The sequence below is a fragment of the Nesoenas mayeri genome, assembly GCF_963082525.1.
Source record: "Nesoenas mayeri genome assembly, chromosome: 9".
Lineage (NCBI taxonomy): Eukaryota > Metazoa > Chordata > Aves > Columbiformes > Columbidae > Nesoenas > Nesoenas mayeri.
In genome coordinates, this window is record NC_137557.1 from 24,773,910 (window position 1) to 24,789,997 (window position 16,088).

The 16,088-nt window shown below is 40.5% G+C and overlaps 1 protein-coding gene across 6 annotated transcripts in view; it reads right to left on the reverse strand.

Moving 5' to 3' along the window:
• DOCK10 (dedicator of cytokinesis 10) overlaps positions 1-16,088 on the reverse strand; it is a gene marked incomplete at its 5' end in the record, with an annotated part of 152,509 nt that overhangs the window by 78,663 nt on the left and 57,758 nt on the right. For 3 of the 6 annotated variants that reach the window (XM_080349583.1, XM_080349582.1, XM_080349580.1), the window contains 3 exons: positions 214-296; positions 7,995-8,084; positions 15,281-15,400. In XM_080349583.1, coding sequence (XP_080205709.1) covers positions 214-296; positions 7,995-8,084; positions 15,281-15,400 — 293 coding nt within the window. Of the gene's footprint in view, positions 1-213; positions 297-7,994; positions 8,085-15,276; positions 15,401-16,088 lie in introns of all 6 variants that reach the window. The other 3 variants (XM_080349584.1, XM_080349581.1, XM_080349579.1) reach the window with 1 other exon arrangement.

Here is a 16,088-nt window from a genome sequence, read left to right on the forward strand (position 1 = left end):
GTTTGTTGATACTAGTGAATTCTGCAGAGTCTTGAACTTTCGCTAAAGGACATTTTCTTCCCCTTTTTAAAAATGCAAGGCACTATAAATACAGTAAAACAAGGAGAGCATGTAAGGCAAAGCAAAGTGCAAATATGGACAAAGGTCAGCAAAATGACACAAACCTAACAGCAAAAAAAAAAAAAGAAAAAGAGAACTTATGCTAGATCTTACTGTGGTAAGTGTCGAAAGTCTTCTGAATACTGTTCATATTTGTAGTTCACAACATGCCACTGGGAACTGTAGTATTTACAAGCCTAAAGAGAGAAAAAACACAAACAACAACAATAGAATTACTATAACTACTTAGACTCAAGAAGGCTAGAGAACTAAGAAAGATCTGAGGGAGTTCTTTGTGCTGGAGAACATATTCTTCTCTTTTACAGCTGGCTGCACAATTCTCAAAGGAAAGTCAGAGTCATATTTCCACATTTCGAAGCACAATTTCCCTTTTAAATCAAATGCACCAAATCACACAAGATGGAGGAGGGGGCCCACAGCAGTTTCACATGCTTTATTGATTCTCCTCTTCTCGGTAGGAAGCATCATTAAATTATATCATTACTGCCTCAAAAGACACTACTCAGTCTAGGCCTAACTTTCTCCATGGACATTAAGTATACATTTTTTTGTCTGCATCCTGTTTCATTACCTAAGCTCTCTGTTGTAAATACATTTTCCCTACTTCTTTTATCCCCCCTTTTTGCAGCACAAGACTTCTTCTTCTGCCTTTAAGTATCTTTAACCTCTAAACAACATTAAGGAATATATTAATAGGACAATAACCTCTCACCAGTCTGATTTGCCCTTCCACAATGAATTTGCTCAGTCATCATCTTCTTGTAGCTTTTATTTTCTAAAAAAACTCTTGCTGTTTTTGCATTAATCTTTTGAATTTTTTCTTAATATATCAATTTCCCTTAAATATGGGAATCAGACCTGATCAAAGACTATACTGAAGGGCTTTGCTATGCTATCAAATAGATCAGAATAACTGTGTGATTTACTCAATGAAGAACTTTTATTGATTCAGTTAAACACAACGTGACATTTGTAAAGGCAATAGGATGCATGAAATACATACAGTTATTGATAAGGAACACATCTACAACAAGAAAAATGACGCAATGTCAAAATTTCTAGTGCTTCCTGCCATGGAGCTTAAAATGCAAACTGACACTTGTACAGTATGCTGAAGAATTTACTCAGGATTGTATTATTTTCTCCACGCACTCCACCTGAACTTTTGCACCAACCCATGTGTGATGGACAGGAGGAAAGAGGGATCAGGCCTAAAACCTAACAGAAGAAGCTGCTGTCCAAGACCAAAGGGAAAAGGAAGCATGCCAGGGAGGAAGATGGTTGAGATCTACAATAGAGAAAGGAGCAGTAGAATCAAAAAAAAATTGAGTTGGGAACAGAAACGACAGTCCCACAGAAAGGCACAGGGAAGATAAGACTCCAGGAGACAAAGAAAACAGAATAAAGGATAGATCAAAAATATTTAAATACCAAAAGCTACACAGAGAAAGTGGAAGAAAAGGCAACAAAGGGATGTGGACAAGTTAGTGCTCCTCTGATCAGAAGTGCTCCCTCTCCTCCTTGGCAGCCTGCACAGTGGGGTCTGCTGCAGAGGGACAGGAACCGTATTATCAGGCTGCTGGAGCAAAACCAGAGATGGGATGAGAACTTAGAGGTGGTGCTTTCTAAATTACTCAGCACTGGCTTGGAAAATCTCCTTTTAAATCTTGTATTAGACATGCAGAGTATGTAGCCACAAATCAATTTAGGAAATCACCTTGGGTGCAGTCAATGTCTTTTGCGACAGTTTCATTTGTTCTAGAGTATGGAAAAGGTGGCAAGGAAGTGGATGCATATCTACAGGCAGCTCTCTCCTGCCCTGATACGGAACAGCGGTTCAGCATGGCCAAAGGCAGTGTGCAGCTAACCCATTCCAAGTGGATCTACCATCTACTTTCTGGTCTGACATAAACCCTCATTGTCTTACAGGATGCCGAATAAAGTGTGACCATTAGGCAATATAAAATAATCACATATTCTCTGATAATGAGTATAATACTATAGCATTATAACTGACTAACTGCACCTTGCAGGGTCAGGTCCAAAGCCTACCCCGATAATCATGCTCCTGCACCACTCCAACATTGTCTGCGCTTTGCCTTTGAATATAGAAAACAAACAAAAAACCCCAATCAAACAAAAAACAACCAAAAAGCAACCACAAACAAAACAAAGCCAAAACAAACACGCACCCCAAAAAACCCCAAAACAACCAACCCAAAACAACAACAAAAAAAACAAACCCACAAACCAAAACCAACCACATAACAACTAAATTCCAACCTTTCTGTTTTGTGAATCTCCGTAAAACAACTCGGTCACTCTTCAATTTTTGTGATCTAAGCCTTAGGTGAAACTATTTGACAGTCACGCGTGTTACGAGAATACTCTCATAAGAGCAACGTGTACTCTTTTCTACAGGAGTCAATGAACGGCTCCTTTACTGAGCGTTTTGAGGAGCACAGACCCTCCAGTTCACGCTTCACTCACTTTCTGCTGGGCAAATGTAAACCAACTGAACCTTCTACAGAAAGGAACACTTTTTCCCAGTGGTACTTTCATTACTAAGCATTCTATGTAACAGATGCAATTAAAACCCACAGAGAATTCTCAACACAGGCTTTTATTGCAAACATTATAGGCTGATGTGTTCAAAAAAACTGTTGTGAATAACATAGAGAAGGCCACAGTATTTTAGTTTATAAATAAAGGTTTATTGTGCTCCTCCAAGAAAAAACTAATCAAAATAAAAACCAAAGGGGACAAGTAGCGCATTCAAGTACCATTCCGTAAATTCACAAAAGGCAAGCCAATTCAGTGCAACAGCTACTGCTGTTCTTGAGCTGGCTTGTTGTGGCTTATCCTCTGTAAAAGAGACCTAGTTTTCAAAAAAAAAAACCAAAAACAACCAGTTACAGCATTTTCTCTTCAGAATATCCCAACTAAAAAGCTAATATTTCTGCTGACTGTACTGACTTTTAATGGTTTTACTTCTATTTTTTTTAAATTTGGAAATTATTATTGGAAGTTGAATTTTACCAATGAGGAAAAATACCTGTGAACCTGATTTAAGGAGCAAGAAAGACCTTTCTAGCAGCAGAAGCCAGAGCTGGATCCTGCTGTTCCTGGACATGAGTGGAGGCACCAGTGCAGGGGCTGTTGAGCTCAAGTAGACTGTGGGGGAGGAAAAATATAGACAGAGAAATGGAAGCTTTGGGACGTGGGAGGGCTGGCACACATTTGCATGAACTTTCCTACTGCATTGTTGACCAGGCAGGCTGCACAGCCCATTCCCAAAGGCCTTATCAAATTCAGGTCATTTCTCTTCTATTCGGTGTTGCCCAGCTGGCCTATATTTTTCCTTAGAGATACAGACAATCCTGCAAGCTTTTTCCACCTGTAACGTCTTAGCTCTGGTTCTGGTGATGACAGCTTGATGGCTACGACAGTGAAAGAGACACTTAAAGATTTACCCTGCAATGCAAATGAACCTTTTGGAAAGAAAAAAAAAGATAGATAAATAAAAATGGGAAGTGAGAGAAACACAAGTGAAGCAAACACCTGGAAACATTTGAAAGCAACTACCCTGCTTATACTCTCTCTAAGATAGCGCTAGGTATGTGGTCATTAGAAATACAGATGTATATATGGTACAAGTAATTAGTGGACCACCTGGGCTTCTTGCAGAGAAACTGCACGCACAGAGCAATCCTGCTGCCTCACTCACTGTTGAAGAGTGCTTATTTCCAAGGTGGAATGCAGGAGGTATTGAACAGGGAAGGGCAAACCCATGCAAGAACTTGGAAACAGAAAGCAAAGACCTTACTGAGCTGGATGCAGCCACAGTGCTCGAGGGGAAGCTGCAGAGATTGCTCCGTGCGCTGCTCTGTGTGCTGCCCCGTGACCAGGAACACATGCGGCACTGCTCCTAACGCCATCCTGTGACCTCTGCTGCTACAGTCAAAGGCAGCACATGGGGATTTGGGAAGGTGGAAGGCACTGTCATCACCCTGCTGTGAAATTCAGGCCATCTGCAAACATAATTCCCAAAAACATAGCCAAGTAGCACCTATCATTTTTGGAGGGATCATCTGGCTTAAACTCATTTAGAAAAGGGCAGTTGAAAGCCAATATTTATTTTTTTTCTAGATTTTTTTTTCATATATACCTAAAATTTCATTCACATACATACACACAAATAATATGCATATGTGTGTATACGCATGCATGCTTTCTGAAAATACTAATTAGATGCAAACCAATAATGGATTAAATATGTTGCAATTGGATGGTTAAGTTCCCCAAACTAAATATAACTTTGAATTGCAAAATGCACTATCCCCTATATTTCCAAATGAAATGTGGGAAAAATCACAAGGACTGCCATTTGATCTGCATATTCAAGAACACAGTGCTGAGAATGGTGATATTAGGAATGTTTTCACTGTTTAAAAGGAAGAACTTTATTTCTATGTTCCTATTTGCCAAGATTATGGACCACGAGGACAATGTTGATGGCATAAATACATGTAGCAGACTCTGTGAGGAGTAAGAAAATTTGGAATTTGGGAGGAAACAGCATAGTACGGTACAGAATTCAATGAATTCAGGACTACTTAGAAAAAAATAAACACTGAAGACAATTTTATTCTGGCTTCAAAAGTTTCTGGAAAGTTCTCTTTTCTTGGAACCAAATTTAGTTACTCAAGCTCATCCTGCCTAAGAAATTAAGGTGGAAAAATCCACAAGGAAAATAACCTAAGACTGCTACGGGTATAGGAATGCTCTATTCACAAAGTATTGCCTTTAGAATATACCTAATAATTAAGTATACATTAATAAAGGGACTCAGATATTAATCAATCATAAAATGTAAAAATATTTATTCTCTTTGCATCCTACCAAAAATATTTAGTTATCAAAGGACTAGTTATTTATTCATCACCTTAATTCATTTTTCATTTTACAGTTTCAGCAGAAAGGAGAAGATTAGACATCTTATTTAAAGTGAACTCTGCTGCCTCACTCATTACTATAACATCTGAACATCACCAACAGTCAAAGTGTTTGGTTACTGAGGAATCTAAAACCAGTATTAAGACAACTGAATTAGACAACTAGAGGCACAAACCTTCCACTACCAGTGGACAGCATCAGGCATCAGATGCTGTCCATAGTGAAAGCTTTCCTCAGCAACAGCAGCCTCATCTTTCTTCATCTGACTTGTCAGCTCTTTTGCATCCATAAACCGATATTGCACAGGCAATCAAGTCATTCTGGCGTGCCTGTGAGTATTCTTTACGATCACTTGAGCAAAGGGAATCCGATCAAATCCCCAAGCTGTCATATGGATGGATTTTGGTAAGGGCTGGGAAAAAAACAAAAACGAACAACTGATCCTTGAAGGACTCTAGCAACAGCAGAGCTAGAGCTAGAGGTGGAAGTATAGCCTTCCTACTGCCTCTAGTAGGAAACAAATGTGCAGGAAGAAACAGCCAGCCTTTTAAGGCATTATTACAGACTTCTGACAACCCTTTTAAATGACCTAGCCATACCTTATAGGCAAGACCATGGGAACACCATGAAATATCCAGAAGGATGAGATAGGAGATCATGGATCTGATGTCCTCACACTGCACAACATGAAGAAAATTATTTTCACTTTCAACAGCAGGCTTTTCATTTGCAGTTAACTGACGTGCTCCATATCTTTGTGTGGCAACTTGTTAAACCAACTGAGATAGTGTAATATACACTAATGGCCAGAGATAGCCATACCATTTATGGGGAACACCAAAATCACTTCAGCAAGATGAAGCTGTACATTGCCCTGGTACGGTTTCCCCAACAGCCCTATCAGGAATCAGACATTTGATCCTGGGTTGTAGCAAGCCCAGCTGGCCAACAGATAATGAAGTACATACAAGATGGTTGCCTTCACTGCTCGTGATATGGTAGATTTGAAGAAAGAGAAGACTCCTTCACTATGTAAAGTGTTGGCTTTTTCACAGCTCCAAAAAAGTAGTGAAGGTCACAAACTCCACTCATGCACATCTATCCAGAAGTGCTGAACACAAACTTGGAACACAACAGACTGCTGCTGGGTCAGTACAGATTTGTGCAATTGCTGCAGTGGACTACATCACAGATCTGCACAGCTCAGTTTTACTTAATTTTGGACTAGAGACCATCTTCTTCCTAGAGCTCGATTCATTTTATATATAGCTTTTGGCTTTGTGGCAAAGTGGAACATATGCATTACTACTTTAAAAGAGGGCCTTACCCTGCTACTATTCCATGCACAGGCTTAGTTCTTTAGTACTGTTTTTTTCCACTGCTTTGCTTCTCTCCCCCCCACTTGGCTCACTCGCGCCGCAGAGAGAGCTAATAGATGTGCTCAATATGTATTTTACCAGGTTGTCATTAGCATCCCCCCTTGGAGTACTCAGCTGTAATGATTCCCAGACACTGTGTACTATGTTCCATTTTTAGACCCACGACTTTCTCTGTAAAGCCATGAGCACAGTGCTGGCCTTGCAACTTGTGGAACTTTAAAATAAAGAGCAGACCCCAAAGTGCTGAAGGGGCAGTGAGGCTTCTGGGAAGGGAGATAATTCTGCAAGCTATGTTATCTTTTAATCCTTCCGTCAGGTTAAGAAAGATGGCAAAGTTCAGGCAACTTGAGCTAGTAGTAAATTGTTATTGCTCTTTCTAGACCTGCTGGAGAGAAACAGGGCCAGTCTGTAAAATGTTATGTTGCATACAATTCAACAGCTACATTTCTGCCTAATCTTGGATTTCTTTTTTTTCTAATCCCTGTGTTTGTCTGCAACTGACTTTTCCTCCACGAATTATCTTGCAGTTACAATGGATATGAAATAGCCTGTACTCTTTCAAACCAGAAAGCCAGCTACGAAAAATCCCAATCTGTGGGAAAAAAAAAAGGGGGGGGGGTGGGCAGAGAACACACACATTATGGGCTAATTATAACTGCTTGGAACTAAATCCCTTATAGAAGTTGGCTGAAAAGTTGGTTTCATAAATCTGTTTTGTCAATGCAAATGATGAGCTATACTTTACATCTCCAGTGAAAGATGAGGAAGGTTCAGAGAGCCATCTAAAGTAACTTCCTTCGAACACTGCAGCCACAGCACCTCCAATGCCCTTGAGAAGTGATAAAACCAGTGACAAGCTGAAATACCCCTGAGGTAGCAGAAAGAGCAATCTTCTCCCACAAACTGAGATCAGCCATGGAAAGAATACAACTATAGGGGGTTTTTTTAAACATGGGGCAATTAATCACTCCTGGTGAGGCTCTAACTTCCATGGAAGAACTTTGCTTGACTTTCTACTGTGAAGGTAGAACAGACTCTAAGTACTGACAATAAATATAAACCCCTACACATCCTTCACAGTGCAACTACTCCTCAGATAGCTATAATATACACCTCCAAATAATACATATCTTGTAATAACTCTAACAGTCTAATCCAGTGTCAAATAGTTATCTTTTTGGGAAACACATCTATATTTTCAAAGTGCAAAGTGCATTCAAATCATAAATGATAAACACTCATAGAAAAACACCAACATCAATAGTAGTGGATTAGTAGTGACAGGGAATGCAGCTGGAAAACAGTAGAATGAGAGGCTGATTCAGTGCATTTGCAATTTTTCTAGATACAAACATCTCAAAATAGGCACCTTCAGCGATGCTGTTAACCCTCCCCCTCCTTCTGACCTTCACAATTCAAACCTGATCCAAATCACCTACACAATATTAAAAGAAGAAAGATGTTCATTAATAATCATAGCAAGTCTCCCCCAAACCCTTGGTTTTATTTAAAATTAAAGGATACACACTAGATATTTACCTCTTTCACAAATAAATTTTCTGCTTTTTCTTCTGCATCTTCAGGTACAGAAGGATACAGCGTCCTGATTTCCAGTGAAATTGTGTCTGTCTGACAATAAACAAACAAAAAAAAGCAAATTATTGAGAGTGATAGAACAGCAGTTTCACCTCATGAAGGGGTTAAGAACCTTATTATCATGGCTTGCATTTCTGAATTTGTCATGCAGCCAATACACACGCACAACCCAGCTCCTGCCCACACACGCTATTCAATACTATCAGCTAAAGCATTAATTACAAACAAGAGCAGTGTCCAAATAGATTTCTGGGAAAAAAAATAAAACCTTGGTTCCAAGCAAGCTTGCTCCAGTCTCTGAGGTTTCTGATAAAAAAAAAAAAAGTCAAGTCTTCCTTACATCCTCTCCCAGAAATATATGCCAAATCCAACAGTGTTACTTGCTTCCTCCACTTCCCTTCTGCACCTCATGCCTATTCAGCAATGTGGAAAGAGAACTAAAAGCTTTGACTCTTTTGGAAGGAGAGGAGTAGAGTCTTCCCGATGAGTTGCCAAAGGGCTCCCACAGGACAGCTTGGTGGTTGGAAAGCAAGTGGAACCAGGCAGTGGGGCATGTATTAATAGACCCATGGGGTGCAGGCAGCAGAGCAGGACTGATAAGGGATTCCTGATGGTTCCTGCAACCTCATTCCAGATGCTGCAAAAATTAAGCCATTTTGTGAAAGCAGCTCCAGTCTGAGCTGACTTGTCAGGCCCCACAGCAGGAAACCACACAGAGAAGTGGATCTCCAGAAGGTCTCCACAAGGAGCCAAGCCTCCGTTAGTTCCCACCAGGCCAACGAGAGGCCAGGGCCACCAGCAGTGCTCCTCTGCATGACTCAGGACCTTCATGCTGAGCTCAGGCACGGCATCCACTTTGCAAAAGTCACACAGGAGGAAGCTTGAGGTGCTCTGAATTACTTCACAGATCTGGCCTGCTCGCTTTCTCTGCCAGAAGAGCAGAAAAACCAAACCCCAGCAGACCAGCCTATGCTCTCAGTCACAAGGGAGTAACTCCACCACTCAAGACAACGAAGGACTGAAATCAAGACAAATCTGATCTACCAAGCTCATTCTCTCTTTTATAACAGAAAGGCACACGATTTCCAGAGCAAAGCCTATGGCATACAACTGGTTTAGTATGAAGAACCACTGCTTACTAATACCATGAAGCACCTTGCAGCATCTATTGTGTTCCTGGAGGCTTTCCTTCCAATCCCCAGCCTCAGAATTAAAAGTGACGGTTTTGCTCTACAAGTTGAAGCATCCAGACTCTACATGGCAATTGCCTGGATGTTGTTGGCTGCATTTTTCTTTACAGCTTGCACAGACCACACTGTTCCCCCTCCCCCCATCATTTTCCAAATGAGTAATTTTGAAAGAAAGGCACGTATGCAAACGTCATGGGATTCTGCAAACTTTTTCTGTTTCATTGGTATATCTCAGTATACAACATGATTAAAACACTTGGGCTCCCACAAGTAATGATGGGACCTCATAGATGCCACAAAGTGAAAAAGCTGGTTGTCCCAACAAACTAAGTACAGTTTCCTAAATGTGGGCACCAGCAGCCACAAAGGTCACACACCATCCTTCCATGGTGTCACCACAACTGATGACCAGCTGCTGGTTCCAGAATAATGCAGAGCAGGAGGCCACAAGAGAAGAGATGTGTGATGCTCTCTGTACCTTGCACTGACCCTGTTGGGATGGTGACTAAGCTATGGAGAAGATGAACAACCTGTTGTGCTTGCCTATAAGAAAGCTTCTGCCCCAGGTATTATGTAGAAGAGTTTACAGTATTTTATTTTGTCTTTTGGTTTGTTTCTTTTTGGTTTTTTTTTTGTTTGTTTGTTTGTTTGTTTTTTTAGTTAAGACATAGAATTAATCATTTTTTTTACCTGATACAACACTTCCTGTAAACTGATATCAACGCAGTGACCAGGACAGCTAACATTTTCCGTAAATGGGTCATTGTGCCTCCCTGCCCTTATACAGCTTGTTCAAAAGCCTGTAGCTGAACAAGACGTGTAACTCAAGCCCACTGTGTCACTGGTGGTATGCTCCCCACTGTCCTTCTCAACAAGGCTGCACTTGAAAGAAACATAGCTGTGCAAAACAGAGAAATCAGGTAACACTGGGCTTGTCGTGTTCGCAGGCTTCTCCAAACAATATTACAGGTTTATTTTCATAGAATTGGGGCATGGAAAATCTGTATTTTTATAGTTAAACTAGTTTTAAAAACTACAAAGCACTTCCCTTCTGAGAATTAGGTATCTTCAACCACCTAGCTGCAAAAGCCTTGCCACAAAAACACTTCCTGTTCAGAGCTGATTACTTCCAAAGTTAAATGCTCTTAAAGGCTGATCAAGCATAGCATGTAGTTACCAAAAGCTTTTTACATCAGAAAACAATTAGATTTCAACAACAGACTAAGTGCTTCTCAAAGGGTCATCAAAAAATATGGGATTTTATTTACAGAACTCAGCATTTATAATGGTGTTTTGAATGCAGCCTAATTTTCTAATGTTTAGGAAATCATAGGAATTGTCTATTCAGATCGGAGGCCAACTATCTTCCTATTTGCACATACAAACTGTGATAATCAAATAATGCAGGTATCAGCCTAGAACATTAAATTCCATAATTCTTCTGAATGATTTTTTTAATCTACTTTATATATTATATCCAACAATGATTTCTGGCATTCAGCCAGGCTGCCTGATTTGCATAAACTGTTGGCCCCAGGTGTTTGATTAGTTATAAGGTGCAATTTAATTAAGCACCATCTCTTCCTACATCCGCTTTCTACAGTGAAAGTATTAAGTTAATATCGCTTCTTAGCAACGATTGATTAGGAATAATGTTTTCAGACACTGTCTACTTCCCACTGACACGGTGAGTTTAGTATTTGAAAATGGAGTTCAAACTCCATTAGCCATTTCAAACATTTTCACTCTGCATCTATTCTAATAGCTTTTAGTCTGAAAGCATGTTACCAGTGGTTAAGTCTTCAGACAGATGCATCAAAAATGATTATATTTACTTCCTGAAAAGGCAGCCCTTCTAAGAGACCTAACCGCACACGGGCAGAAACGCTCCTGTATGTTAATTCTTAGTTCAATCTCTCTAAAGAAGAGCTGCTCAGCACCGTTTTCATCCAAGTAAACAGATTTACCCAACATTACCCAAAATTGTATTGATTTGGTCTATCAAATTGAAAAGTAGGATAAGATGCAACTTTGTTGTACAAATACCACCATGCAAATGCTGTTGCTATATGGTGCTCTCAACAGGCTGCTGTCCCAGCACAGACCTCACCGAGGAGGGATGTGTGTGGGGCAAAATGAAAGGAAAATAAGCACAGAGAACATTTAAAGGACAGATTTTGCCCCATCACTTGCTGAATCATGTTCAGTGTGAGACGCTATACTTTGCCCACACAGTGTTAGCTTTGCTGACTGCATTAGCTCTATTTAAATACAGTGCCTCCCTCTGTGTCTAGATACCTCTCACTTTCCTTTTCCTCCCGGTTGCTGTGAACTTGCATGCCAAGGATACCCATATTCCATTGAAAATAATAATAAAATTTCTATTCCTCTAAGAATGAGCAGATACCACCTATCACATGGGAAAGTCATGTGCTATTGAAAATAAACCATGATCTCACCACCGCAACTCTTTTGATTTTAGAAATAGTTCGATTTTACCGGGTTATTTCCAAGGAGGCTTAAAGTCCTGTGGTTAGAGCTGCCCCTATGGTGCACATGCTGCATTTCAAGTGAAGAGGCACTCTTGTTGCCTGCTCTTGCCCCTTACCCTTAAAGATGCATTTGGTTCTGTTATGAACTTCTGTATTCCAACAACTTTTGTCCCTGCACAATATCTAGATAGCAGAGGTTTCACAATCTGAAAAACAAGGAGATTTTAGCTCTTCCTTGTTCAGAGCTTTAAAAACATAAAAAGCCTGGAACAGTCAGTGCAGTGATGGGGAGTATGAGCACTGCGTGACCCAGCCCTTCTTCTAAGGCCTCTATGATACTTGGAGGCTACCTGGGTAGGCTTTCAAAAGCCCAGAAGAGCCAGAAGTACATGCCAGACTGAACTTCAATAGATTTGCATCACGCAGATAAGCTTTGCCATTTAACACCTTTTGTAAATTCATTCAATGAATTATTATTTCTCTTGCAGGTTCAAATCAGACATTCAGCCATATTTACACAAATAGTTTAAGAAAGTCTAAGTTCCACTTTTCAAACAGAGAATTAAAAAATAGGATGTAAGGAGAGAAGGAGGAATAATTTTTCATGACTCAAGGAGTTTAACACGCTTTTATACGATATCGAGTTGAAATACCTATTAAAAACTTTCAGCTACCTTTTTATGACAATTAACTTATCTTTATCAACATACTGGCAACACAGATTTAGTTACTAAACCTCCACACAAGCACAGGCAGTAGCAAAGGGTTGCTGAGCCTGTTGCCACTAAGGGAGGGCCCCAATCACTCTACTCAAGACTTGAGGTGCTGGAGAGATTTGAGAGGAGACTGCTGGGGGTTCAGTGAAGGAAGCCCATTAACTCCACTTTACTACCACCAAGAAGTACAGCTCAAGCTCAGACTCGAGTGACAGGGAGCTCCTGTGAAACTCTACAGATCCTTCCTCCACATAGTTGCTGTATTGCAGCAGAAATTTCCACTGGCCACTATTTCATAGCACAGCAACAGAAGGGTCATTTGTTCGGGGGTTCCAGGAGCAGGTGAAAAATGAAGCCAACCTGGCAAGCTTTCTCTCAAAGGGAATTGAACTTTGGGCAGGCAGGAGGAGAGTTAGCATGCAAGGAAGGCATTGGTAGGAAAACAAGAACTGGGACCGGTGTGAATCAATGATATTTCTTGAACAAAAGGATTATTAAGCATAGTTACAAAAAAGTGAAGCATCTTTTCCCCAGCTGGAGTAAAACCAGAGAATGCATCTTTACAATGTATAAGTCTTGTATTCTTCTGTTGAAATGCAGAGAAATGGAGGAACACAGGTTCAGATGGATATCAAGAATTCTTTGCTATTCCACAGACTTCTCATAAGACATTGGAAATGACCAACAAAAGTCTTGTGAGAATAACTGCATTCTCTCTGAATTGCATTCAAAGAGAGAAAGCAATTCTGAGACAAGACAAAAGACCTGACAGTACAGCAGCTATGTGCTGAATATTATGTAGCCAGAAATGGGAAATAAACCTTAACAGAAGAATTTTCTCTTATGCTCACTACCTCAGCTAATTCTTCTGGTGGAGTTTCACTCTGAAGAGACTTTTGCACATAGCATGTGCTAACACACAGGCCCAAACTGGGGCTACATCAATACTGAGCCACAAAGTCTGAAGCAATTGTAATCATTAGGAGTCAAACAGTAACATCTACCATTTCCTGGGGCATTATCACATTAAATAACACTCAGAGCCAGCCTGAGCCCCTCCTAATTCAGTCAGATGTGGTTCTCTTCCTACTCAAATGGCTGACCCAGACTTTTGTGCACAGGTGATATTTCAGCAGGAAGGAGAAGGGCTATAAATAGACTCTCTGCAGCTGAAAAACCTGTCTGCTATGAAAGCTCTGCAGTCCTGTCTGGTGACATAGGCTCTTGTTTCTGCAGATTACTTCAACAGAAGGCAACAGAAACAGGTTTATTGCAAGGATATGGACTACCTAAGAGCACCTACCTCTGCTCTTCTGTAAGTACAGGCCACCTCTACTATACAAGTACCTCTCTCATCTGTCTTAGTCTTTTTTCTTCTTCTTTTTCTATTTAAATAGATTATGCACAATAGTTGCAAAGCATAAAACAGAGGAAACAAAACAGCAGTAGCTACTAAATGCCAGGCAGCAACTACTCAAGCTGAAATGAAAATAAGGATATGAAAATATGGTTTGACAGGCAGAGGTATTGAGGAGTAGGACATGATTCTTCTTTTGCTGAAAGGGTTTGCTCCACTGACTTGAGCTCAGTTACCCTAAATCAAAGGGCTCAAGGGCCTTGTGACAGCACCCAGTATGTCTAGCCAGCTTTATAATGCTAAATTTCAATTTCATAAATTCACAAACGTGCAAAATGGATAAAGGAATTAACGATGATGAGAAAATCTATTCTGTTTAGTTTCCTCTCAATCCCATGAGCACATTAACTCAGTTAATGCCACCAAGGAAATAGAGCCATTTAGTAAAACAAAGCACTCGATTAGATTAAGCCAGCCCCACAGGACAGCAGCAGTGCCATGAGCTGATGGCAAGGGCCCTCACACAGCAGTTACAATTGCTCATGAATTGAAATGTATTTCCATTAAAGAATGCCTCTTCATCAAAATCTAAATCTTTTACAGAGATAGGTTGATTTTGAAGAAGCCTCTATAAGATACAGGCAATCTGCCCACGCACTCGCACACCTCCCCAGCCCCCCAGCAGGCAGTCCTGCCCCCCCAGCTGCCCCATCTCTGCCGTGGTGAGGGCTGCCCTGGACATACAAGTTTCCAGTTTCTTTGCAGCTGCTTAGGACAAGCGATGGGGAAGCCAGGATGAGGTGAGGCAGCTCCACAGCTCCTGCCATGGGAGGTGCCTCAGCACTGGGGACTCGCACCCCAGCACTCAGATGCCAGAACTCAGACCCCACCGGAGAAGAATTTAAGATAGTCTGAAAACCGAACAGAAGTCAAATCCATTCAAATTTCTCTTTCTCATGCAATCTAATGTCAGCAGCAGCACAGCTTGGAAATATGTCACATCCACTATCTCAGAAGTCCAACTTTGAGCAGAAAGCCAGGAATCATGGGCTGTCTAATGCTAGTGGCCAAATACGTTAAACAGAATAGGATCAGAAAGACTGGATGCAAGTTACAAAAGTGTGATTAAACTAGATTATAATCATACGAAGAGATTCCAGCACTGGCCAAATCACCTCTGTACTACGCATACACACAAGTATACATTATTCAATACATGTTTTCTGAGTTCCTGAAATATATTTGAGAACAACCAGAGCTTCATTTAATTCTGAACTGTAAATTCACTCACATACAAACATCAGAGGAAAAGAAAAAAAAAAGAAGAGTGAATTTGGTGAGAGAGAAGGCATTATGCATGAATTAAGAGAGCCCTTGAGCAACTTCTGGCTCTTTCTCTAACAATGAAGATAAAATAAATAAATGAACAGACAAACCTAAGAGAAAGAATAACATACATTTGCCTTGTACTTACTGAAAAGTCATCATCGGGGAATAATATCAGATCCTTAAATTGGTTATCCCCAATATTTTTTTCAATCTCTGTGATGACAGCTTCATAATCCAAAGGCTCTAAGAGTTTGGGTTTTTCCTGCTGTGGAATAAAAAATAAGAGATCAGGTAACCTCTCTATACTCAAATTTGCCTCCCCTCCCCTTCATAAACTGAGATCTACTGCATTTTTATTTTTGTACACCAAAGAAAGAATAACTTTTTCCCTCCCTCCCCCATTCTTCCCAGCTTGCTGCAGCTGAGCTCGTGGGAGAGCAGTGGAAAGGAGAAAGTTGGGCCAGTTGTAACAGTCACTCTCCATCTGATAAACTCCAGAGCAACCTGTCAGCTCATAACAGTAACCCAAACCACCGTATTAACTCACCTGTCATTCTCAGGAACACTCACTCTCTTTCTCCATAAAGAGATGTACGCAAACGGAGGAAGAGACACAATTTGAACTGAACATGGATATAACTTTGAGCTAATATGTTTTAGAATAAGTAACCTACTAATTCCTTCACTGTCTTACACAGTCCTACCTCTTGAACTGCTGGTAGCTTCTGAGTGCCACCGCATCATCTTACTTAGTAATAGCCCGAGGTTATCCTCCTGGAATAAACTATGTGGTATCCATATCTTGTCAGAAATGGGATTAGTATCATTGTAATAGTACTATTATTGACCAAAACAGCGCTAAAGAAAAAAGGCACCACAGGAACAGCCAAACAAATGTAAAGTCACACTGTCTCAAAATACAACCTGAAAATAGAAAAAGACATGCCCATCTG